We start from the raw sequence: 26,678 nt of genomic DNA, 5'->3' as shown, positions 1-26,678 counted from the left end.
AAACAGGTAAGACTCTTTACAAATACTTATTAGTATATATAGCACACTCTCCTTTCCATTGCTCTACAAATAGGGAATTAGCCAGCAGCGGGGTGAGTTTTAAAAGGAAAGTGAGGGAGGGAGCAGACCTGGAGCCCCCTCAGAGTCTGCCGAGCGGGTGGTGCATAGAGTGGGCACGTTCAGATCTACCCAGCAACCCCCCACTTCCTGTGTGCCCCCGCTGCCTGACTCCACGGTCCAGGGATATCTGCTATCTCACTCCTCACAGTGCAGTGGAAATATCACCGGTGAGGGAGGTCAAGGAAGGAAGCAAAGAAAGAAAGGGGGGAGATAGGAGGGAGGAAGGAGAGAAGGGAACACGCATAGGATACACTTTAACTCTGACAGCAAATAAATTTGATATGATCTTGACCCTTCTAGTCATCGAAGAGTACGTCTTGGCTTTAGGTTTTGGTCTTTGCAGTCTGGATAATAAATACAAAATGGAAAATATCCAACTTGATAAAAACTTTTTAAGTTCAGCTCTAGGGCAGGATTTCACAGGCTCTAAGAACACTGATGCAGTCGCTGAAAGGAGGCCCGTGCCTGGCAAACAGGGTTCACATTCACAGTCTTTTGTGTTGTCATGAAAGCCTCAATTAAACCCTTAAGATTGTGACTGATCTAGTGGAAGCCCCTGAGACCAGTTCTGAGAGACAAGATTATCCGTTCATAAATCAGATGCACTGTTTCAAGATTTTCATGATGTGCGTGGACTTCATGGGCTGTGATGTGACCCATAACACAACCATCAGAGCTGAAGTGTTCATCTGGGTTGTCAATAGTGACATCTCAGTAACCAGAATTCCCAAACAACTAAAACAATCATTCTGCTTACGCTCCAGCCACTAAGTACTGCTCCAAAGCTCACCTCCTGGAAATGTTTGAGGATATCATTGATGATGAATTCCTTGGTCTCATAGGGATGTACCCGAGTGAATGGATCCAGATTAATCACGGCATCTTCAAACCGAATCAATGGAAATCCCAAGGTGCTTTTTAGGGCCTAGTTAGGGGAGAAAGGTAACAATATGCTTTAGCCATATGATGGTCTGGCCTTCCAGGGTACTGTAATTCTGAATTCCATGAAAGCTACAAGTCATGTCAACTTTCCAATGAGAGCCAAGGTTATGATATTAATAAATAAGGATTTTCCTCTGTAATTATAAAAGTAAACTATTAGGAATATATATAAAAATATAAAGATATATCACTCAAAGTAACATATATCACATAGAAATAAACACTATTAGCTTCACAGCATAATTCTTTCTGGTCTGTTTTGGATCTGTATGTTTGTCATGTTCTACTTTTTGACTAAAGCATACCACACATATGTAAAGGTGTACTAATCAAATGTATGGTTCAGTGATTTTTCTCAAAGTAAACACAACCATGTAACCACCATGCAGACCAGAAGGTCGGTTATTATCCCCAACTTGGAAGCACCATACCATCACCCCCTCTTTGTGGACCTCCCATCAAGACCCCCTCTTGGGCTTCCCTGGTGGCGCAGTGGTTGAGAGTCTGCCTGCCGATGCAGGGGACATGGGTTCATGCCCCGGTCTGGGAAGATCCCACATGCCGCGGAGCGGCTGGGCCCGTGAGCCATGGCTGCTGGGCCTGCACGTCCACAGCCTGTGCTCCGCAACGGGAGAGGCCACAGCAGTGAGAAGCCCACGTAATGCAAAAAAATAAAAAAAAAATAAAATAAAATAAAAATAAAAAAGACCCCCTCTTCCCCTAAGGTAACCAGTATGCTTGTTTTAAAAAAATAAATTTATTTATTTATTTATATCTCTTTTTTTTTTTTGGCTGCACTGGGTCTTCGTTGCTGCGCGCGGGCTTTCTCTAGTTGCGGTGAGCGGGGGCTACTCTTCGTTGCGGTGCGCGGGCTCCTCATCGCGGTGGCTACTCTCCTTGCGGGACACAGGCTCTAGGTGCGCAGGCTTCAGTAGTTGTGGCATGTGGGTTCAGTAGTTGTGGCTCGCAGGCTCAGTAGCTCCGCGGCATGTGGCATCCTCCCGGACCAGGGCTCAAACCCGTGTCCCCTGCATTGGCAGGCGGATCCTTAACCACTGTGCCACCAGGGAAGCCCGTGGTAACCAGTATCTTGACTTCCAGCACCACAGCTGAGGTTTTCCTGCTTTGAATTTTATCTAAATGCAATCATCAGTATGGACTTGGTTGTATGTGACTTCTGACATCAACACTAAGTCTGTGAGTCACTAGGTTGTTGCACACAGCGGAAGTTTAAACACAGCTGTCAGTGCTATACAGTATTCCAACATATGAATAAAACTATTTAACCACTGCTGTTGATGAACAGTTGTGCTGTTTCCATTTTTTTGCTATTATGTATAATGCTGCTATGAACATTCTTGGACATGTCTTTTGGGGCACATTTGTATGCATTTTTCTTGAATTATCTACCTGGAAGTGGAACTGCTGGGTCATAAAGAACGTACATGTTCAACCTTATAGCCTATGCTGCCAAGCAGTTTTCCAAGGCAGCTGAACTGGCTTACTCTCCCTGCAGCAGTCTATGAAATTTCCCATTATGCTATACCCTCACCAACACTTGGTAAAGACAGCTTTTTAGAAATTAATTAATTAATTAATTAATTAATTTTTGGCTGTGTTGGGTCTTCATTGCTGCGTGCGGGCTTTCTCTAGTTGCGGTGAGTGGGGGCTACTCTTTGTTGTAGTGTGCGGGCTTCTCATCGCGGTGGCTTCTCTCGTTGTGGAGCATGGGCTCTAGGCGCGCGGGCTTCAGTAGTTGTGGCACGCGGGTTCAGTAGTTGTGGCACGCAGGTTCAGTAGTTGCGGCTCGCGGGCTCCAGAGCACAGGCTCCGTAGTTGTGGTGCACGGGCTTAGTTGCTCCACGGCATGTGGGATCTTCCCGGACCAGGGATCGAACCTGTGTCCCCTGAACTGGCAGGCGGATTCTTAACCACTGCGCCACTATGGAAGTCCCAAAGATAGCTTTTTAAAAAACAAATATTCTAATGGGTGTGTAATGGTAACTCAGTGTGGTTTTAATTTCCATCTTCTTGTTGAAGGACGAGATTAAGCACCTGATAATACACACATCAGCCTCGTGGATATACTTTTTTGTTAAGTTCCTACTTGAGTCTTTTGCTCATTTTCATAGTGGATTGCCTGTGTTTCCTTATAGTTTTGTAGGAGTTTTTCTTATACATTCTGTACACAGTCTTCTGTTTCATGAATATACTGCAAGTATCTTCTCCCATTATGTGACTTGTCTTATCACTCGTGGGTGTTTTTTGATAGCAGACATTCTTAGTTTTAATGAAATCCAACTTAACAATCTTTCCCTTTATGGAAAGAAATTTCTATGTCATAGTTAAGAAATCACCTACACTAAGGTCATAAAGATATTCCCATACGTTTACTTATAGAATTTTTATTGTTCTGCTCTTCACATTTAAATCTACAATCTACCTGAATGTGATTATTATATATGTTCTAAAGCACAGATCAAGAAGCATGTTTCCCACATGGGTATCTAATCGACTGAATAATATTTATTGAAAGGCCATCCTTCCCCTTATTGTAGTACAGTGTAACTCTGTCATAAGTCAAGTGAATGTACTTCTATGTGTCTGTTTTTGGATTCTCCTTTGTGTTTCATTTTGCCCTGCCTTCTGCCAACACCACACTGTCTTAATTACTATAGCTTTATAATAATTTTGAAGTCTGTTAGCGTAAGCTCGCCAACTTTGTTCTTTTTCTTCAGGACTACCTTGGTTACTCTTTGCACTTTTCATCTCCAAATAAATTTTAGAATCAGCCTGTCAATCTGCCACCAAAAAAATGGCTAGAATTTTCATCAAGACTCTATTGAATCTATAGATCAATTTAAGGAGAAATGACAACTTTATAATATTGAATCTTCCAATGTACTAACATGGTGCACCCCTTTACTTGTTTAGGCCTTTTAAAATTTCTCTCAGTAATGTTTAATTGCTTTCTGTGCAGAGGTCTGGTACACACTTTGTTGGATTTATTCCTAGGTATCTGTGGTACAGTAAAAATGGCCACAAATTCTTTGCATCTTCTGTCAATAGCAGAGTCTATTTCCCCTTCACCTGAATCTGCACTGACCTTATAACTTGCTTCAAACAATAAAGTGCAGCAGAAGTAACATATGCAACCTCTGAGCTTTGACCTCAAGAGATCTTGGAGCTTCTGCTCCGCCCTTTTTGATGTTTCCACCATGTGAAGAGGCTGAGACTAGCTTCCTTCAAGACGAGAGACCACGTGGAAGGGGGTCTATTGACAGCCAACAACAAGCGACTGACACGGTTGTAAGGTCATCTTATATACCCTTTGGTCTCTGCTGACTGGCAGGTGACTGCAGCCACATCAATAACCACAAGTAAGTCCAGCTGAAACAGCATCCAGCTAAGTCCAGTCTAAATTGCTGACCCACAGATTTGTGAACAAATAAAATGGTTGTTTTAAACTACTAAGTTTTGGCATGATTCGTTACACAGCAATAGATGATATTGTATTTGATGTTTTCTTAATGGTGTTGTAAAGACATCCTTCAAATTTTCCTTTTCTCTGACATATAGAAATACAACTGATTTTTGTACAATGTCTTCAGTGACCCTGTTAAATTTACTTATTTATTCTAATAACTTAGCTGTATATCCTTTTAGATTTTCTAGGTAATCATGTTCTCTGCAAATAATAAAGTTTTCATTTTCCTATCCAGTCTTTATACCTTTTATTTATTGCACTGGCTAGGATCTCCAGCATAACAGTGAACAGAAGTGGTGATAATTGCCATCCTTCCCTGCTTTCAATAGATCATCACTGTGTATGATATTTGGGGTAGCTTTTTTATGGACATACTTTATCAGATTAAGGCAGTTCCTTTCTATTTTTTTGTTTCCTGAGTTCTTATCATAAATGGATGCTGAATTTTGTCAAAAGACTTCTGTGCAACTATTGAGATAATCATATTTTTTAATTCTTTCATTCTGCTGATGTAGTGAATCACATGATTTATTTGGAAATGTAAAGTAAACTTACAACCCTGGAATAAACCTGATTTGCTTATGATATACAGTTGGCCCTTGAACAACGTGAGGGTTAGGAGTGCCAATCCCCTATACAGTCAAAAATTCTCATGTAACTTTACAGTCAGCCCTCCATATCCACAGTTCCAAACCCACAGATTTGACCAACCATGATCATGTAGTGCTGTATTTACTGAAAAAAAAAATCAGTATATAAGTGGACCCATGCAGTTCAAACCCCATGTTGTTCAAGGGTCAACTGTATTTTCCTTCTTATACATTGCTATATTTGATTTGGTAACATTTTGTCCAAATTTCTTTCTTCTATGTTTGTGAAAAAATTCTAGTCTGTAATATTCCTTTATTATCTGATTATGTTCAAAATATAAATTATAGTTTTCTGGTAAACTTCTTGAACACATTTACACTTATTTTAAATTCTGTATCTGATAATGTCAACATCTGGTTTCTCTGTTTCTAGTGTCTGTTTCTAGCATCTGTTTTTTCTCTTGATAGGCCTGGTAATCTGTGATTGAATGCTACACTCTGTATAAAAACTTACAGATTTTAAATGAGTCTTTAGTTTCTGGCAGGCAGTTAAAGAGGCTTATTAATCCAATCAGTGTTTTCAAGGCTGGCTTTCAGTCTTTGTAAAGATAATCTTGGTCTGTTTCCATCTTTATAAGGTTTGGTATAGTCCTTCAGCAGTCTCAACTGAAAACCAATTCCATTCCTCCCCTTGTAATCTCCCCAGCACCAAAAAACTGCTAAAAGATCTATTTAGTTAGCCTCTTGGCTGCTACTTTTTGCTTGGCTTCTCTCAGACTACTTAGAAATTGGCATCTGCTTCAAGAAACAAAACAGCTCAGACTATTGGGGTTTCTGTTCTGCCTGTCCCTTCTCTGTAAGATATGAGCCCCTCCACACCTACGGTCAATTAATCTTCGACAAAGGAGGCAAGAATATACAGTGGAAAAAAGACAGTCTCTTTGGCAAGTAATGTTGGGAAAGCTGGACAGCTGCATGTAAATCAATGAAGTGAGAACATTCCCTCACACCATGCATAAAAATAAACTAAAAATGGCTTAAAGACTCAAATATAAGACATGACACCATAAAACTCCTAGAAGAGAACACAGGCAAAACATTTTCTGACGTAAATCGTAGCCATGTTTTCTTAAGTCACTCTCCCAAGGCAAAAGAAATCAAAGCAAAAATAAACAAATGGGACCTAATCAAACTTATAAGCTTTTACACAGCAAAGGAAACCATCAACAAAACGAAAAGACAACCTACGGACTGGGAGAAAATATTTGCAAACAATGAGACCAGCAAGGTCTTCATTTCCAAAATATACAAACAGCTCATATAACTCAATAACAAAAAAACAAACAACCCAATCAGAAAAAGGGCAGAAGGCCTAAACAGACATTTCTCCAAAGAAGACGTACAGACGGCCAAAATGCACATGGAAAGATGCTCAACATCCCTAATTACTAGAGAAATGCAAATCGAAACTACAATGAGGTACCACCTCACACCAGTCAGAATGGCAATCATTAAAAAGTCTACAAATAATAAAAATGCTACAGAGGGTATGGAAAAAAGGGAACCCTCCTACACTGTTGGTGGCAATGTAAATACATGCAGCTACTATGGAAAACAGTACGGAGATTCCTTAAATAACTAAAACTAGAGGTGCCATATGATCCAGCAATCCCACTCCTGGGCATATATCCAGAGAAGACTATTTCGAAAGGATACATGCACCCCAATGTTCACAGCGGCACTATTTACAATAGCCAAGACATGGAAGCAACCTAAATGTCCATCGACGGATGGATAAAGAAGATGTGGTGTGTACACACACACACACACACACACACAAATGGAATACTACTCAGCTATTTTAAAAAAAATGAAACAATGCCATTTGCAGCAACATGGATGGACCTAGAGATTATCATACTAAGTGAAATAAGTCAAAAAAGACAAATATCATATAATATCACTTATACGTGGAATCTAAAATATGATACAAATGAAATTACTTACAAAACAGAAACAGACTCAAAGACATAGAAAACAAACTTGTAGTTACCAAAGGGGAAAGGGGGGGTCGGGGGAGGATAAATTAGGAGTTTGGGATGAGCAGATACAAAACAGATAAACAACAAGGTTCTACTGTATAGCACAGGGAATTATATTCAATATCCTATAATAACCTATAATGGAAAAGAATATATGTATAACTTAATCACTTTGCTGTACGTATGAAACTAACACAACATTGTAAATAAACTGTACTTCAATTAAAAAAAAAAAAGATCTGAGCCCCTCAATTACCAGCTCTCTCAATAGCAATGGAGTCTCACTTTTGCTTGGCCAGCCCTGTGAGACTGCCCGAAGCTTTCCTCGGATTCTCTGACTTTGGGCAGCTGCTTTCTGCTTGACTTATTTACCTTTCTCCTTATACCACTTACAAATTAGAGTTGTCTCAAAAATAAAACCAGAGTAAATGCTGGGCTCACCTTATCGAGTTTCCTTCGTCTCATAAATCGTGGCCCCTCAAGTACTGGCTCTCTTGGTAACTTTCCAATACCTTCAAACAGACTTTTGGGCTTTTTTCAATCTAGCTTTTCTTGTAGTTCTCAGCTGGTTTGGGTCTGCTATAAGCCAGTTAACAATTTTTGGATATGGTCTGTTTTCCAATTATATATATATTTTTTGTTTGTTTGTTTGTTTGTTTGTTTTGCGGTACGTGGGCCTCTCACTGTTGTGGCCTCTCCCGCTGCGGAGCACAGGCTCCGGACGCGCAGGCTCAGCGGCCATGGCTCACGGGCCCAGCCGCTCCGCGGCATGTGGGATCTTCCCGGACCGGGGCACGAACCCGTGTCCCCTGCATCGGCAGGCGGACTCTCAACCACTGCGCCACCAGGGAAGCCCTCCAATTATATTTTTATTTAACATGATGGACACTTCAGATTTTAGAGAGCATGCCAAATACTCTTCTTTTTTTCAATGTAAAAACACTTTTCCATGCTAATAATGTCAGTAAATCTCTAATCTACTTGGAATTTATTCTTATACAGAGTGTGAATAATAAATTTAATTTTATATTTTTCCATATGGCTATCTAATTAGTCCAATACCATTTATTAAAACATCTATCTATATATTCTCCACTGAATTGAAATGCCTTTATATTAAAATAATTTAATATAAATGCAATTTACTGGACTTTCTATTTTATTTTCTCACTTATTTTTTAATCCTTTAGCATGTATTTTCAGAGTCTGCTTTAAATTCTTCTGGAACAAGAGCATGTTTAATTGAAATGAAGTTATATAATTGAAGAAAACCTAGACGAAACTGTCTAAAACCAGAGTGGGAAAACTTTTTTGTGACTCAAAATTCAGATTCAAAAGGCAAAAGACTGATAAGTTTGACAACATAAAATAAAAAGCTTCCGTATGATTTTAAAAAAAACATAGGCACACCAAAAGCAAAGTAAAAAAGACAAATGAAAAACCAAAGAAAAAATACTTGCGACTTATAACAAAGACAAAACTTCTATAAAGAGCTTCTAAAATAAGAGGAGCTAAAAGACCAATAAAATGATTTTTAAAATGGACAAGTGATATGACCAGACAGTTTAGTTCACAGAGGAGAAAAATGGTCCTTTTTAATAAACATATGGGTTAGGAGAAGAGAAGAGAAAAACAGAAGAGTAACAGGAGAACCAGCAAGGACAACGCCAAGAACAGGGAGCTCAGCAATATCAAATATGGCAGAGGATCCGACAAAGATGAGGACAGGAAAGAGGCCACTGCATTTGGTGCCTTGGGAAGTCACTCGCAACCTCCTACTGAATTTCAGGACAAAACATTTCAGAAATTAAGAGCATCCTCAAGTTAATTCAGCCTAACACTCTCATTTCTTTAAATAAATAAAACCAAAGAAACGTTAAGTGGGTGGCCTAAACTCCTGTAGCTAGTTATTAGTAGATCGTAGACTTGAACATGCTCATTTTCACAACCACAACTACCTAACAGGCAGAACGCATGGAGACCAGAAAAGAGGATTATTTTACTTCTCCTGAAAAACGTTCTGCTATTCATTCTTGCGGGTCTCACCCATGCACGTGGTGAGTGACGATGAAGTGAGCAGGCACTGTTTTCCCCATTTCACTGACACAGAAACTGAGGCCCCGAAGCCTCAACTGCTTTGCTCAGGCCCACAATAAACAGATATGCTAGGAAAGCCAGGTACTGACATCAGTTCAGCAGTTTGTTTTGTCAATACAACTCTGAGCATTACTTTCTTCTCAGAAAAGAGGAAATGAGATCAAAGCAAAGGCATATGGCAAAAAGCTTTGTACCCCAACTTTCTCATTGCAACCAAACACTGAAGAAGAAGAACCACACATAACCCAAAGACTTTGAAACCTCTACTAAGTTGTCAAAGCCCTCATGAGAGACACTATCCCCTTTCTGAGAGGCTAACGTGCTTTGTCTGAACCAAGGAAGTTTTCTGGCCTTTCAGTGAAAATGATCTTTACCTGGTACTGCTTTGGGGCCTCCCACATTTGAAAAAGCTGAGATATGGCACACTGGTATGAATTACTCTGCCACCTTCAGGCTGTTCTGGTGAGTCAAAGTAGAGGTCAAAGTAGAGGAGATGAGAGTTTCCCTCTTTCCGAGCCAAACAGGGCTTTTTCTTGTAGTAACTGAATGACTAATCAAATACAGTAGTATACAAAGTTGATGCTTATTTACTCAAGTAGCAGACAGTTTCCTGTTATAAAATGGATTCTGGAGAAAGCAATCTGTGCTCATAAGTTCCTAATAAAAATAGGAAACTGTCTATTCCTACTTCCGCCAGACAAAAACCGCTGAAGTCTTCCAGAAACTTTATAGAGTTGAAAGAAGAAATACCTGTCCATATGCCATAAGGTCTCAGATCACAAGCTAGTCCCTGGGCCATGTCCTTTCCTTTCTTAGTTTATCCTGCACTAAACAAAACTGTCTGGAATTCATTCTTTAAAGGTTTATTTATGGTACATAGAGACTGTTTATGTGAAGCAGGGTATTTGCCCACTTCCCTCTTGGGACAGTGTTTAAAACTACAGGGATATTTCCCTCTCTGGCACTTTCTGAAATACAATTAACAATACTGGATCTTTTTTCCTTTTAACAAATCTGGTTTTTATTTAGGGAGGGGAGGAAAAAGTAAAGGGTCTGAAGTTTCCCAACAAATTATTTCAAGCCTTTGAGAAGACAGTTTTAGGCTTTTTAAATAGTGTCTTTGTTTGAAATTCCCCCTCACCCCCACCCTCTTGCTCTCCGACCATTAAAATGTGGGTTTTCTTCCAAACTAGATTGCTCAATTAAAGCCCTTCTTTTGTAATACCCCAGTGCTCTAAATGGGAAAAGGGCTGCTGTAGGCCACCTTGTGAAACCTTTTAAAGGCTCCTGGACTCTTTTGATCTTTAAGAAAACCGAAAGAACATATAAACTACCTGGCACTTTCAATATTATTCTGCTACTCTCTAACATGCAAACTTGGGAGAATAATGGCGAATGGGGGGGGGGCGGGGAATGCCGTGCTTTCGTCTCTGCATTTGTGAGATGGAACTATTATCTCCCCCCTCTTCCATCGCAGAGTAAGGAATCCAATTGAGATAGCAGATGTGAAACTGCTTTGAGTCCTTCTGAACAGACACTCTATCTGGCAATAATGTACCCTCGGTGTAAACCTGAAGAGACTTCCCTCTGAGACTTCTGACAGCCTCGCTTCTGGCCTGGAGTCAAGAGAATCAAGATAATTATGCCTTCAATACCAAAGACATGGTTACCTTTTAGTCAGACTCTCATGATTCCTGCTCTGGGACAGGACTCCATTTCCTAAGCACATACTTTTAGCCGTTACATATTCATCTCAAAGAGCAGACTGCTCTTCCTAAGAGCTACTAATAAAGGGATATTACTCTGTTAGAAAACTATTTGAATAAATGACATTATTTTATGAGTCCCAGACTCCTCGAGGAGAAGGCAAGACACAATAAAATGGTGACTTCTGTAAGCTGAGAATTTAACTCTGACGTCCCAATTCCCAGCACCCTGTTTGAAACATTAAGGTACCACATTCAGGGTGTCCCCCGCCCCACACCTCATAACGTGGCTGCTCCACTGAATCTGTTTAGCAATCATTTGAAAAACGCCTTGAAAATGTTCCTTCAATATAGGGCCAAATGAAACACTCAACCTAAACAATTCCCAGTGTATTGCATGCAGGGCGAGCGTGCAAGCATCAAAACCATGGAACTGGGGGTCTGAAGCTACTTCAACTGTAGAAAGTCATACTGCATTTGTTAGTCTGGGGGGAAATCTTCTACCAGGAGCAATTTGGAAGGAACAATTAGGTGTCTGTGTTTCTTAGCAAGATGATTTAGAAAACAAGAAGTCCTTAACTCTCAGGAAATGCTTGACACTGGTTTGTTGGGTGAGTGCCAAGTGTTCTGGGGGAATATATACTTTATCAAACAAACCCATTCCAAAGGGTCACATAAGTCAAGTGGATACTTGTGGATATTAGCAAGATAGTGGTTTTCCCATGGTTTCCCCCCCAACTCCCATGCTAATTATAAGTATCTTTAGTCTCCTGGGAAACATGAAGTTAAAGCTAATTAAGCAGACAGGACAGTCCATCGAGAAGGCACCGTTCTCAGGATGGTTGCAGGAGCTCCCCGGTCCCGACCAGCATTCCCAACTACTCATCCCGTTTGCTGCCTTCATGAAGCAGTCACCCTTGCCCAAATACGATTTGATGTGGACCAGACTACTGTCTTGTTACCTATAAGTCTATTTTAGAAGTTGTGAGCTGGCAAATCGTGGGCCACATGAGGCCCACACATGTGTTTTGTTAGGTCCACAAGGCTTAAAAACAAAACCAAAAAAATTCAAATCCGTTGCCAACGTTTAAAAACCGGGAGATTCCACATAAAAATCCAGATTTCCGGCTTCACTTTAAAAACTCCGAAGATCTGGCAATACTGGGTTCACGTCCCCCCATAACAACTGGCTGGAGCTGAGCTGCACTGCCCCCCCTCAGATGAAGAGTGCACACTCTGAGGGCCACGGTGCCCCCGGGGCTGCTTTGCCAACTTCACGGCTGGCATGGTCCCTGCAGGCATGTAAATTTATGACTCCAGGTTTATTACTTATTTGTCCATGTCTCTAGCTACTCCTGTTCAGAAAGAGAGACCACCTTGCAGTATCTTAAAGGAGGCAGCATGGGGCAGTGGGAAAGCCTTCGACCGGTGGTTAGTGGGGAGGTAGATGCCTTGATACCCATCTTCAAGTGCAACAGAGGAAAGAACCAGAAGCAAGGGGCACAGGCTGCAGGGAGGCAGATGTAGACTCCGCCTGAGGAAGGACCTTCCAACAATCACCTGGGTTCTACTCCTGCTCCAACTACACAGGCTTCAGTGGCAAAACACTGTGAACTCCAATATCCTTGTTCATCAAGCAAGGGGATCATTAAGGACTCACAGAGCTCTAAAATCCTCTGCCTCCTTATGTTCTAAGGGACAGCACAGCATAGGGGTAAAATGTATATAAACTTTAGAGTCAGATAGGCTTGGATTTGAATTCTAGAAGCATCCCTTAATTTTAATAGATTTTACTGCAGAAAATAAAGATGGTATTCAGACTGTATCTGTCAAGTGCATATCCAGATGCTCTGTCGCACTGTCCCATCCTGATATGGTGGGTAGGGGAGGCCACACTTTGGTGGGTAAGTGACTGCGTCATCCTTGAAGGCGGTAGACATTTCCACCGTCAACCATTCAAAAAGAGGTGAATACTTAGAGAGGAGGTGAGAAGGAGGGCAGGCAGGACTCGGACACAAAAAGAAGATATTGTCTTGGCTACAGCTTTTCTCTCGAGTCTGGGAGCGGCCCTAGGAAAGGAGGCTTTTACCTCATTGAGATAAGCCAAGAGCTAAGCAGAGGGCAGATGGGGTTTTATGTAATTCCGTGTTTACTCTCTTTTGTTACTCTTTAATCTTTAGCAAAGTCATACTTAAACATTAAAAAAAAAAAAAAGAAAAGAAATATACAGTTGACCCTTGAACAACACACTTAGTTTGAACTGCATGGTCCACTGACATGCGGATTTTTTCAACAGTTTACTCGGATGCAGAACTGCACATAACGGAAGGCTGACTGTAAGTTATATGCAGATTTTCAATTGCGAGGAGGGGTGGGTGCTCCTAACCCTCACACTATTCAACGGCCAACTGTATATATGTACATACACGTATGAGTCGATGAACCTTCTCGAAAAAGAAAACCTGTAAAAATATCTGCTACAAATGATGATGCTGGACAGAAAAAGAAAGTGGTAAACACATTCTTTTCCAAGGAAAAGTCACTTTTAAAACTTACCCAGCTAGCAGCTCACCTTGAGATCCAGTGGCAGCTTGTTGGAGGTGAACACGCTCAGCTTGATCTGGGGGATGCTGATTTTGAGATTTTCAAAGTAGTATCGAATTGGCGTCCCACCTTGTTCAGCTGCCTTTTCGTGGAGGTTTTCATCGTATTTTTCCACCTCTGGTACAAAGGTAGAATTGTTTTCTTGAAAAATAAGTTTCCTCTGAAGTCTCATGATTCAAATACTTTCGTTCACATTGAAAAGAAACTCACAGAAAAATGTAAACGTCTATTTGTCTAAATTTAATTTTTTAGGGCTCAGCAATATGTACAATATCCTGATGCCATTTCTTTGTAAAAGTAGATCTGGTTCATGTTGCTGATCCAGAAAGTACAATAGCTTAATCTTTTGATTTGCGACTCTATTACCATCTGGCAGATATCATCTCTGGAAAAAATAATCCAGGTGGGAAAGCCAAAGGTCATGGGTGTGCTTGCTGGCAATGCGTTTTCTAGAAACCATGTCGTTATCATTATCATTATCATTATCATTATAAATGACCCAGATTATCTGAATTTATTTCAGAAAATGATATCTAAATAAGTACTTGGAGTGTACTTTAACTGAATCATCATCAACAACATGACCAATTAAATGATGAATCTGAGCGAAACATAATGCCTTAAAAAGAAACAGGCTGCAGGCTATAAGGAACCAACATCACGACAAGTGGCTCTCTCTCCCAAACAGTGGACATGATTTAAATAGCAGAGTGGAGGCAGATTTCTCACTTGTTATCTCATGAAGTAAAAGGGATGAACATAGGTTAAAACACAGCAATGTGCTCTTCAACTTGATGCTGTCCCCACACCCATGTGGGCAGCTTATTTGCACTTGGATTCATGTGCTTTTAGAAATAAAACCAAAGAGACTGTACGTATCTACATAACAAACAAATTTATACTGTAAGCTTTTATATAGTTCTATTTATAGAAAGAAGGGAATAGGTTAAAAAAAAAAAAAAAAAAAAGAAGAAGAAGATACCGCAACAGAGACAGGCTTATCTGTATTCAGGGAACAGGAATAGTTATAGAACGCAGAGGAGATTCCTCAATGAAAGGCAGGCAAGGATTTTACAAAAGAGTCTAAAGCCACTAGACAATGCTTGGGGAGAAATTTATGTAGAGCAACTTACAAGAAAAGCGTGTCCAATCAAATTTAAAGTAAAATTTCCCAGGACAGTACCAAAAGAGAACAGATACCTGGCAGGTAGGCTCAAGTGGCTCTCTGAATACAAATAAACACTGGCGTCCTGACCCAAAGTGGAGAATGCAGCACTAAACAGACAGGATCTGCTCCTGATCCCAAATACACTTAAAGCTTAAAGTCTAAGTCTGGGATAAACAGAGCAAAAATATTTTTCTTGCATTGTGTGCGTGTATGTTCATATGTACACACGTCCCCAGGGATTTTTTTCCCCCTTTAGCCAACATGGGCAGATAAACATTAAAAGTCTCTATCTTCTCATTTCTTTAGGCTCAGTATTTAGTTTAGTCTTCAAAAGACTAAGCATTACTGACTTCTTTCTAAGCTGTATATACAGTCTAGCAAAGGCCATGATGAGGCATCTAAAATAAAGAGACGACAGCTACGTAATTTCTGTGGCACTGCTGGAAAATTTAGGTCTTTCAAAAGCTTATCCTACTCCCCTCTCCAAAGAAGAGTAAAGTAACTAGAAACCTTTGTAATTACATTAAGACACAAGGGTATGGATGTGAAAAAAAGTTAAGGAGTTGAGGCTAGCCAATTTTTTTCCTCAGCTAAACCAAAGGAACTGCCGAAGGGATTTCTGATTCTTGGCCCTGAATCTGTTTAATAAACAAAGGTTAGGAAACAAAGTGGTTTGCTAAATGACTAACATCATTTCTGCCATCTTAAAGCAGATGAGTCAAAAAAACATGAAACAAAGAGGAACAATATACTGCTTCCCAAAAGCTTGCCCCTGGGCAGGCTGGGACACCAGAGACCCTTGGAGCAGCTTCTTTCATACACAGATACACCTCAATACCTGTCAACAAGCAATACTTAGAAAGAGAACTGAACCACAAACCTTAGCTTCCCAGCTCAGACTATGAAGTGGATAGGGAGCTTGCCAGGCATTCAGAGGCCACCTATTTTCACAAGCAGACTAAAAAATGCCACCCTTGGGCCAATTCCCAGATACACACCTAGAACATTCGACATTACCTGATTCTGCCTGATCGTAGCCAAAGAAACTCAGCAGCTTGAGGAGCAGTTTCTCCTCAATTTGTACCGTGAATCTCTGAGCCGTGACCATCAGATGCTAGAGATAAAGAAATTCTGATTTACAGTGCGAATGCCAGAGGAACTCTCATCCGTGCCCTAAGAAGGCCCCTGTGATATGGCGTGGTCTCTTTACTTATGTGATTTCATAATCATGCTGCCAAATTTTTTCTGGCTCATCTCTCTCTACATTGTTATAATGAATCAAAAATTCCAGAAGATGTTTAGTAGACGATTCACCATCCTATTGCTTGGTTCCCAGGGCATCTGTGTCTGGTTAGTCAGGATTACACTTTCAGATGCACTGTGGTATGTGGTACTGAGCTCACATGGACAGCAGCTAGTTTAAGGAGCAGAACTGGGCTTGTGAATTTGAGGGCCACAGGCAGGCTTGACCCCACTGGCGCTGGTGACAAAGGACCAGAAATAGGAGAAGCAACGTCTTAGCTCCCACTTTTCCAGGATTTGCTAGCTTGCACATGAAGACTTCTCCAGGAAAGAAAGTTTATCACTTCCGAATGATCTGCTTTTAGTAAACAGTGTGGCAGCTTACAGAGGAGGATGTCTGTCCCAAGGTCAGGCCCCTCCTATCCCTTTTCCAGTAGTCTTGGATTATTTTTTTTAATTTATTTTATTGAAGTATAGTTGATTTACAATGTTGTGTGCTAATTTTTGGATTATTATTTTAATAATATATCGAGACCAGGCCTGGTCACGAGCCATCTAGAAGATGCTATACTTTCCTGCAGAGACTTCACGCTGATGAATACCGACTCTGGCCCCTATGGATTCAGTACTATTGCCCGCTGAATCATCGACAACACAACTGAGAATCTGAAGTTTTAAGAGGCGTTTCCATCAATTCCGCTCCGCAATGTATCGAGTCGCTTAGTGCCTTACCCCCACTGGACTATTTCCATCCACAGCCTGAACTGCTGCTCTGAGCCTTGGCTGCGAGAAGACAAATCAAGCCCACCAGCCTACCTTGTAGATGTTGGTCAGCGCACTCTTACTGGGGAACTTCACCGTGTTCACTTGCACAGCAGGGCCTGTCTCAATGACCTCATTCTCATTGCTCAGTGGAGTCACAAAGAGCATGAAGGGCTGCGTGGTGCCAATGAGCTGATTGTCCACCTAGGACGTGAAAGAGCAGCAACAAAAAGAGACAAATTGCTCAGTTTTCATTTTTACCTTTAACTAGGTCTCACAATATGCAGGTCATTCAGAAAGTACTTTTGGAAAAATACATTCTCACTAAAACCAGCAAGAATCATAGCAGTAGTTAGGAGCGATACTTTATTTGGTGAGTACTGTGTGCCACGCACCGAGCGAGTCCCCTCACAGGCATTATCTCATCAAGTCCCATGACGGCCGGCCTGTCCAAGTTATCAAACTCAGGGCTCTGCTGCATCCTCACCATAACCTCCTGGGGACCATCACCGTCCTCACGTCATAGACAAAGAAGCTGAGAAGAGAGCCCCCTGCCTAAGGCTGTACACCTAGTCAATGACAGAACGAGAACTTGACTCCACTTCTCTCTGTCCCCAAAGCGAACGTTCTCAACCACTAGGCTATCGATGCTTCTCTTGCTCCAAATTCCCTGAAGAGCTCAAACTAGAGAATCAGTACCAGATGGCTACCAAGTGGGCACAGCTGCCCATCCTAAAGTCAACTCCTTTCTAGGAATGGAGTGATGAAAGCAGTGGCACCAGGGACTGCTCTATTCATCCCCCCCCATCAGCACCATCACCGAGAACACACTCTCCACACTCAGGTAAGTTTATGGGCATCCGGAGGCTCACGGCAGGAAGCAAGCATCTTTACTTTGTTCTACCCTAAAGGCCCACACACTAGGAAGAGGAAAGAGGAGAGAACATGGGTCGGGTAACCCTAAGTGTACTTCCTCCACATCACCTAACACATCCCTCACTACAGCCCTAAAGGTTAAGTGTTATCCCTCCCCATTTGACAAACAAGAAAACAGAAGCTTAGAGAAGCTTAGAGAAATTAAATTACTTGCCCACATTCACAAGGTATAATAGTAAGTAGGAGAGGTGGGATTCAAATGCAGGTATTTCGAGCATCAAGCCCTTGACCTTTCCACTGTATCACCTGGGTTCCCACAGAACCATTTTGTACAATCGCTGCGGATGGTCCTTCTGTTGGCTTTCAAGGTGCAGAGAGAAGGGCGAGGGACCTAGAGCACTTCTTCCTACTTCCGCTCTTGCTTCCTACCACGTGCTCTCTATACAGCAGCCAAAATGATCGTTCAAAAACACAAATCATGTCCCTCCTTCCTGGACACCCTGCAGTGGCTTCCCTTTCTCCTAGGACAGGACAGCACTCCTCAGCACAGCCTCCAAGGGCCCACCTGATCCAGTCTCACTACATACCACTCTCCTCTAGGCTTGCCACCATGCCTGCACACAAGCCTCCCCATTGTTTCTCAAAGATGGGCAAGTCTCTCCTCCCTCAGAATTTTCCGGAACATTTTCCCCCTAGTATACCTTTTCTTTGGTTTTCTCATTCTCTTCTTCCAAGTTCAGCTAAGCTCAGCTCCCACTTCCTCAGGAAGACCATCCTAGGCCACTTTACCTAAAGCAGCAGCATCCCTCTTTATTCTCTCCCAGCAGTTATCCCAGGTTGGAATTATCTATTTGCTGGCTCGCTCACTTACTGGCTGACTTCTTCCCTAATCTGTTAGCTCAGAGAGCAGAAACTTCATCTTTTGAGTCATGGTGGTATCTCCAGAGCCCAGTGCCATGCCCAGCACACAGATGACACTCAGTAAGAATTCACCCACTGAATGAATCACCTGTCACACCCAATAGAGGAAATGACAATAAAGTCTCACCTTATTCTGACCTCTTCTTTGTTCTTTCCCCAAACACATTTGATACAAGTGTACTAACTGAGAATTTCTGATTCTTGTTTTAGTCTCCCAATTAGATTTAGACACTCCCTAAGGGTGGGACTCTATTTTCTGTTCTTAAAAATTCTTCCTCATAGCACTGTAATCATAGTAAACTCTCAAATCTATTTATTTTCTACAATTTACAGCACACATTAAATCAAGACGTACTACAGGAAAAAAAAATCTTTTTAATTACAGTAAAAAGTCAATGAAATTAATGAACAGCAAGTGATTCCTCAGATCTTCTCTGTAAGATCAAAAAAGAAAGACAAAGAAATAGAGGTGCAAGATATTAACTTTTTATCCTTAAACAAATGGGATGTCATTAGCCTGAACTCTTTGCTATTTGTGATATATGATGAAAGAAAAAATTCTTCTGAAAAGGGGTTTTGGCATGATAATCCTTTATTTTTGTAGTGTGGATCTGCTGGAAATGAGTCCTTTTAGTTTTTGAATGTCTCAAAACACCTTTAATTCACCCTTGTTTTTGAAAGATATATTTGCTGGGCACAGACTTCTAGGTTGGCAGGTTTTTTTTTCCTTTCAACACTTTGAAGATGTTGTTTACCATATTCTCACTTGCATTGTTCCCAATAAGAAACTGGCTGTCATTCTCACCTTTGTTCCTTGTGAGGAATGTGGCTTTTTTAATCTGGATGCTTTATCACTGTTTTTTTTTTTTTTTTTTTGGCGGTACGTGGGCCTCTCACCGTTGTGGCCTCTCGCGTTGCGGAGCACAGGCTCCGGACGCGCAGGCTCAGTGGCCATGGCTCACAGGTCCAGCCGCTCTGTGGCATGTGGGATCTTCCTGGACCGGGGCACGAACCCGTGTCCCCTGCATCGGCAGGCGGACTCTTAACCATCAACCACTGCGCCACCAGGGAAGCCCTATCACTGGTTTTGAATAACTGATTATGATGTACCTTGGTACAGTTTCCTTCATGTCGTGTGTGTGGCAGGGCAGGGGGGAGGCGCAGGGGAGGGTGTGAATGTGGGTTTGTGTTTGAGCTGCTTCTGTGAGTTTATAGTTTTCACTAAGTTTGGAAAATTTATGATCGAAATCTCTTTTTATTTTTTTTAAATAAAATTGAATTTAATTCATGCCTTTTTAAAAATATTTATTTATTTGGCTGCATCGGGTCTTAATTGCAGCACATGGGATCTTCATTGCAGCATGCAGGATCCTTCACTGCGGCGCACGGGCTTCTCTCTAGTTGTGGCACGTGGGCTCTAGAGCACGCTGGCTCAATAGTTGGGGTGCACGGGCTTAGCTGCCCCTCAGAATGTGGGATCTTAGTTCCCTGACCAGGGATCAAACCCACGTCCCCTTTGTTGGAAGGCGGATTCTTAACCACTGGACCACCAGGGAAGTCCCTAATTCATGACTTTAAAAAGTTATTCATGATTAAAAAAAAAAAGACATTTACCTAACAACAAGAACAAAACCCTCAAACGAACATAATAATTACAAAATTCCAATTTTTTTTTTTTTTTTGTCTCCTCCTCTCTCTCTCCTCTGGGGACTCCAATTTTCCATATATTAGGTTGCTTGAAGTTTTCTCATAGGTCACTGATGCTGGTCTCTTTGTGGGGTTCTTTTCCCCTTGGATTATTTTTCTCTGGGTATTTCAATTTGGACAGTTTCTCTTGTTATGTCTTTAAGTTCACTAATCATTTTTTCTGCACTGTGTCATCTGCTACAGATCAAACCCAGTGTTTTTTCCATTTCATTTTAATCTCTAGAAGTTTGAGAGATTTTTGTATCTTCCATGTCTCTACTAAACTTTTTAAACATGTAGAATAGAATACAGTTACAATGAGTTTTAATGTCCTTCTCTGAAAATCCAAACATCTGTGTTATCTCTGGGTTACTTCTGAATGATTATTCTCCTCATCATATATTGTGTTTTCCTACCCCTTTGCACACCTGGTGATTTTTGATAGGATGACAGATACTGTGATTTTTGCTTTGTTGGGTGCTGGATGTTTCTGTATTCCATTAAATCTTGAGCTTTGTTGTTCAGGGACATGGTTAATTTACTTGGAAACAGATTGATTCTTTCAGTTTCCTTTTGTGTGACTGATTTGTTAGGTAGGTCTGGAGCAGTGCTCAGCCTAGGGCATATAGCTCACCACGGAGGCCCAGGATTTTCTGGAAGGCTCCTCCCAATGTCCCATAATTATCAGTTTTCCCAGTGTGGCTGGCGGTGAGCAGCCGGTGCTGTCCCTATGACCCTCTCGGATGGTAGGTTCCTCTGATCTGTCCTTTGCTGACCATCTGCAGGGCCCTCTGCAGATCTCCCGAGATTTCTTTCTGTGCAGCATGCTCCTCCCAGGTCTGCTGTCCTATGAACTCTGGCTGCCTTGGTCCTAGGACTCTTAACCCTGTTCAGCTTGTCCACTCTGCTGGGTTCTGTCTCAGTCTCTCCGCCTGGTGACATGGCCTGGAAACTTTTTCAAGGCAGCAAGCTGGGGTGATTGCAGGGCTCACCTCTTTTGTTTCCCACCTCTCAGGAATCACTGTCCTTTGTTGCCTGATGTCCAGTGTCTTGAATCTGTTGTCTCCTTACCTGATCTGGATTTTGGGGGTGTTTCAGGTGGGAAAGTAAATCAGGTCCCTGTTACTCCACCTTGGTTGGAAGCACAAGCCCACTTCCCTTGTTTTTCTCCCTATGGTGAACTTCAGTTCCTCTAAATTACGGTTAGATGATTTCCGCTGTTTTCTCTATTGGCAAGATGAGGGACCATGGGTCACCTTCCTCTATGCCACCTTGACCAAGTTATCTAAGTCACTGATGGACTAGCTGCTATATTCAGAATTCTGCTCTACAGAAAAATTAGTAAGATAAATATAGGTAAAAGAATTCTTTTCATAGAACGATTTTCTGAAGACCACAGAAATTTGTGCCAAAGCATTAAAGTTTTTAGAACATCAAACACTGATCTGGTCGGCTGTTCAGCAGGAAGAAAAGGAGATCAACAAGTCCTAAGCCTCCCCCTCTCACCTGTACATCCTGAATGCTGAGTTCTAGCATATGACTGGTGGCCAGCTGTGTGTAGTGCACATTGATTCCCGTAAGACTTGCGAAGACCAGTTCTTCTGGGACTTTATTAATTAAAGACAGCCCAATTCCACCTTCTAACTTCACAAGCACCTGAAAGGAAACCAAAATATGGCACACTGACAGTTTAAAACAGAGCTCAAGGTAGCCAAGAGAGTACAAGGAAATAAATGGCTTTAAATCCCTCTACTTTGCCTCTAAGCAGATGAAAACCATGTAGGAGCTGTATTACTCACCTTGACGGCTCAAATTCCATCATCTCACTAGAAGCCTTCCTCTCCAGGCACACTCCCCACCCCAACCAGAACTCCACAGTGATATGATAATACCTCTACCGGAGCACTGATTACATTCTGCATCTCATTACAGGAAAATAATCATTTGAGAATCTTTGTCCCTATTTGAGAGACAAGCTCTTATTAAGTTATTCACCAAACTTCTATAACATCCAATACAGTGCTTTACATATAGGTGGTTTGTTTTTTTTTTAAGATTACTGAATAAATATGGAATAAGTGTGCTTTTTCACACTTATCTCATGTTCCTTTCCAAACTTTTCACTTTCTTTCCAATGCCCAAACAGGGGCAGGGAAACGAAGATGTCAGAGTCAACTGGGGCCAAAAAGATAAAACCTAGTTTGCTTATTCTCAACCTTCACTCCTATTTAAATTCAAATAATTTAGCTTTCTTTATTTTCATCTTACTGTAACAACATTTGTTACATTCTGATTTGACCTGAGCTGTCATTTAAGTAACATAGTCACACATTCATGATGTGATAACATTAAATACTATGAAGTAACACCGATACTTAGAAGTCACAGAGGTCAGAAAGAAAAGAGAAGGTCTCAACTGAGAAAACCAAAGAGCAAAATTCTAAACAAACCTGTAACGAAGAAATGACTTTGCAATAAGAGCTAATACGTACTTCCCATTCCTGCTCTGTGTCTGGATTCTTTAATTTCTGCAGCTCTTGATCCGTAACCGGAAGTTCATCCACTTCGTATGATGAACGGTCACTTTTCCGTTGGGAGAAATCTGTTATCTGCGGTCAAATAAAACACTGTACTTACTAAGAGGGCTCAAACTTCCACTGCGAAACCCACTCCATACCAATTGGGTAAGTCAAAGTCACTACTATGCTCAATAATCCTATGGAAGTTAATGGTTTCCAAAGCACTGCTAAGGTGAGATTTATATAATAATGAAGCAAATTTGGTCGTGAGTCTGTATGACTAACACCAAGCTGTAGACCTTGAGAGCTTCATACAGTGGGAGTTAGGCATCTGTAGGTGATCTAGAATTATAGCTCAAGTCAAAACATGCAAACCTCAGGATCAAGGCATTCATTTTTTGCCTTAAGAGAAGGGTGCGTTTTAAAGAGATATTGTGGATTATGGTGTACTATCTCAGAGAATTTGCTGTTACACATCAACATCTTTTCTTTTTCCTTAACTCTAATTCCCCATGCCCTGATAAATCCGTTATCTCCAGCACAGAACTCTCCCTGAGCTACAGACCCATACTTACACTGACTTCCGGACACCTTCCTGTAGACACCATACACTTAATAAATCCAAAACTTAACTCCTCATTTCCCCCCAGAAGTCTGCTCTGTGTACATCTCTTAGTGATGGAGATTATCATCCTCCTAGTTGCCCAAATCAAAATCTTGAAGGCCATTCTTAACTCCTTCCTCTCTCTCATCCACACATTCAAGCAATCACTAAGTCTGACTGACTCTACCCCCAACAAGCTTTCATTTCTATTCATTTCTCTCCAACCTCCTCTTCATGTCCACCTCCCTGCCATGGACTCTAGTTCGGGTCACCATAATCTCTCATCCAGATCCCTCCAAACTGGTCTTTCTCTGTCTCCAGTTTCACTCCAATTCTCCACACTGCAGCCAGAGTGAGCAAGTTAAAATAAATTTCTGATCGTGTCACTCCCTGACTCTTTGTTGCCATAGAAAAAACACAAAATCTTTAGCATGTATCAGGCTTTTAATGTTCTGGCCCCTGCTTCGGTCCCCTGCCTATTTCTTAGCATATTCTATGTGCCAGTTGGATCACTCTCCTTTATCTCCAGGCCTTCAATGGAGATATATAACTTCCCATATATATATAATTTACTTATTTTGTTTATTGCTCATGGTTTATCTACCCCACTAGAATGTAAGCTCCAAGATGGCAGGGAACTTTGTTTGTTCACTAGTCTAGGTTCAGTACCTAGAACTGTGCCTGGCTCTAATAGGGGCTCAGTAAATAACTGGTGAATGAATACTCTCATTCTTGGGGCACAGCCCCTCCGCCTTTCCTTCTTGATTTGGCTAACTCCCTTCAGTTAACATTTAGATCTCAGCTTAAGTGTTACTTCTCTTAGAAAGCCCCTGCCAGTCTCCAAATCTGGGCATACAAATCCTTTCTAGATACTCCCCATAGCACCCTCCACTCCTACTTTCATAACACAACATGCTAATTAACTGATTAGAGACCTCATGTATATCCTTGTTGTCAATGTTATTAATATATCAATTATTTAAATATATAATAAACATATATAACGACTGATAATAATATGTACTGTTCTTGGCATTATCTTCTTTAATTCTTATACTTTTTTTTTACTCATTCTTTTTATTATTATTGAAGTATAGTTGATTTACAATGTTGTGTTAGTTTCAGGTGTGCAGCAAAGTGATTCAGTGATACATACATATTTATCTTTTTTTTTCAGATTCTTTTCCCTTATAAGTTATTACAAAATAATTCTTACACTTTTTAAAAATCACCTTGTATTTTACTTATACTCTGATTCTTATAACAACTTTGTGAGGCAGGTCTTATCCCCACTTTATAAATAAGGACACGCCATCCTCACATCCAGCACAGATACTTCAATAAACATGTGTTGAATGACTGACCATGTGGGGGCGGGGGGAGCACAGTGAGACTAAGGTCAGTTCTTCCGATAAATTATCACCTGGAGTGCTCTAGTTGGTCCATCTGGAATGACCCTGATGGACAACATTCCCGAACCAGGCCTCATTTTTTGGTTAATAAATTGTTGTTCAGGTGGAACTGGCCCCAAAAGCTCCATGGATGTGTCCGGACCAAGAACAACTTCAGCTCCGTCAAACAAACCAGAAAGCCCTCCTTTGGCCTACAGGACAGAGTAAAGATGTGTAAGAAAAGGCAAAGGCACTGACTTTGACAATTTAACATGTCATTTCAAACAAGTTATCAAATTTAAACTCTCTTCTGAAGGGTCATGGTCAACATATAGAAAAGCATTTACTGTTTTTTCAGCTTTACAGATGATAAAGAACAGGAGGATTACTTGGGCAAGATGGAAAGTTATGCCACATGAATTTAGGGAATTCAAGGTAAGATAATTCCATGAATACAGTATATTAGTTTAGTAGTAACTTCTAGTCATTAAGATAAGCTTAAAAAAAAAAAAGTACCAAAAACCCTATTTCTCTGAGTATTCTCACTAGGGTTTGCTTCAAAAGCTGAAACATTCTGAAAATTTAAAAAGTATCACTATCACTGAGCTTTCCAATAAAAAGCAAATTCTGGAGTTGAAAACCTCCCCAAACAGGCATATGGCTGGACAATCACATATTCAAAATATGGTGCCTCTTCTAAAATGAAACAGGGAAATGTGAATGTCATCTGATAGCCAGTTATTCAGGCCTTTGGAGAAAAGTACCTTCTTGCTATATGCCCCAAGTAAAATGGAAGTCTGCAGGATGATGCCTTTGGGAGAGTGAATACAGGGCTAGAGAAGATAATAGCTAAAGTGTCTAGATCCCCCTCTGTTAGTTTTTAAATAGTGAGTAATGAAAAGGAAAATTTGAGCTGGGTTTGTAGGACAGACTTCAACATGGAGAAAGCTTTTATAACTGTTTTAAGTTTAGAAAGAAAGTGCATACACAACCTTATAAGGGTAGTGTCAGAAAATGTTTTAATGCGTTCAATTATTTTATTCAGAATAATAAGATTGAAACAAGTTTATTTCCCTAACCAAAACACATTCTGCTCTGCTAAATACTGCTATTATAGGGTCACTCAGAGAAATGATGAAATAGATTCAAGAAACAACAAACACCAGAAAGGGCTTTTTTTTTTTTTTGGTTGGGTTGGGGGGTGGTGGGTTGGGCAGGATGCTCTAAGAGAATTGGAATTACACGGGCTTTAGAAACAAACCAGAAGTAAAGTCAGGGTCAGACACGGAACCCAACAATTATAACAAGCACTCTTTTGCCTCTAGAAGTCTGAATTGCATTGCTAATTGAAAATCACAAATCCATTCCAGATGTGTGCTTCATATAAGTAAGCAGCTTGTCTTTGATGAAAAAAGCTCAGGGCACTAGAGATAAAGAAAATAAATCTCACCAAACAGCAGTCAGAAGCTGCTTGCAGTTTTGCTCGCTCCCCCAGAGAACAAGCTCCCATTATGGAAGGACAGCCTGGTTTCCACCAGGGTCAAACACACTAAGAGCTCTCTAGATTCTGGGCCTGATGTTCCAGTGTTTACCTTTTGGGTAAAGTCCCAGGCTGAGGCAGAACTGCACACACGGTCACACGTGCTGTTCTGCTCTGTGCCCAAACCTCTGAGACACCTTCCTACCCACTCATCTCAGATCCATGGTCTCATTCCTGGCCTGAAGCCAGAAGGAGAGAAACTCCAAATTCCTGGTAACTTTCCAAACACACATTTGCTTATAAAGTACCTGGGAGTTTTTCATGGGGTGGACTGGCTGACTTGAAGGCAGGGGAAACTGAACAGCAATCTTCATTTTGACATTTGCTACAACAATGAAAGGTTTATTTGGGGACCACTGAGAATGCAGAAGTAAACAGAAT

General features: G+C 41.1%; 1 protein-coding gene across 4 annotated transcripts in view; it reads right to left on the bottom strand.

Moving 5' to 3' along the window:
- VPS13D (vacuolar protein sorting 13 homolog D) overlaps nt 1-26,678 on the bottom strand; it is a 247,335-nt gene that overhangs the window by 91,730 nt on the left and 128,927 nt on the right. For all 4 annotated transcript variants that reach the window (XM_060088995.1, XM_060088992.1, XM_060088993.1 and 1 more), the window contains 7 exons: nt 24,790-24,969; nt 22,736-22,852; nt 21,750-21,899; nt 16,815-16,964; nt 15,774-15,870; nt 13,557-13,705; nt 911-1,045 (listed from right to left, as the gene is read on the bottom strand). In XM_060088995.1, coding sequence (XP_059944978.1) covers nt 911-1,045; nt 13,557-13,705; nt 15,774-15,870; nt 16,815-16,964; nt 21,750-21,899; nt 22,736-22,852; nt 24,790-24,969 — 978 coding nt within the window. The remainder of the gene's footprint in view (nt 1-910; nt 1,046-13,556; nt 13,706-15,773; nt 15,871-16,814; nt 16,965-21,749; nt 21,900-22,735; nt 22,853-24,789; nt 24,970-26,678) is intronic.

Source organism: Mesoplodon densirostris, chromosome 2 (genome assembly GCF_025265405.1).
Source record: "Mesoplodon densirostris isolate mMesDen1 chromosome 2, mMesDen1 primary haplotype, whole genome shotgun sequence".
NCBI lineage: Eukaryota > Metazoa > Chordata > Mammalia > Artiodactyla > Ziphiidae > Mesoplodon > Mesoplodon densirostris.
Note: the sequence above shows the minus strand (reverse complement) of the source record. Positions and strands in the feature narration are given on the sequence as shown.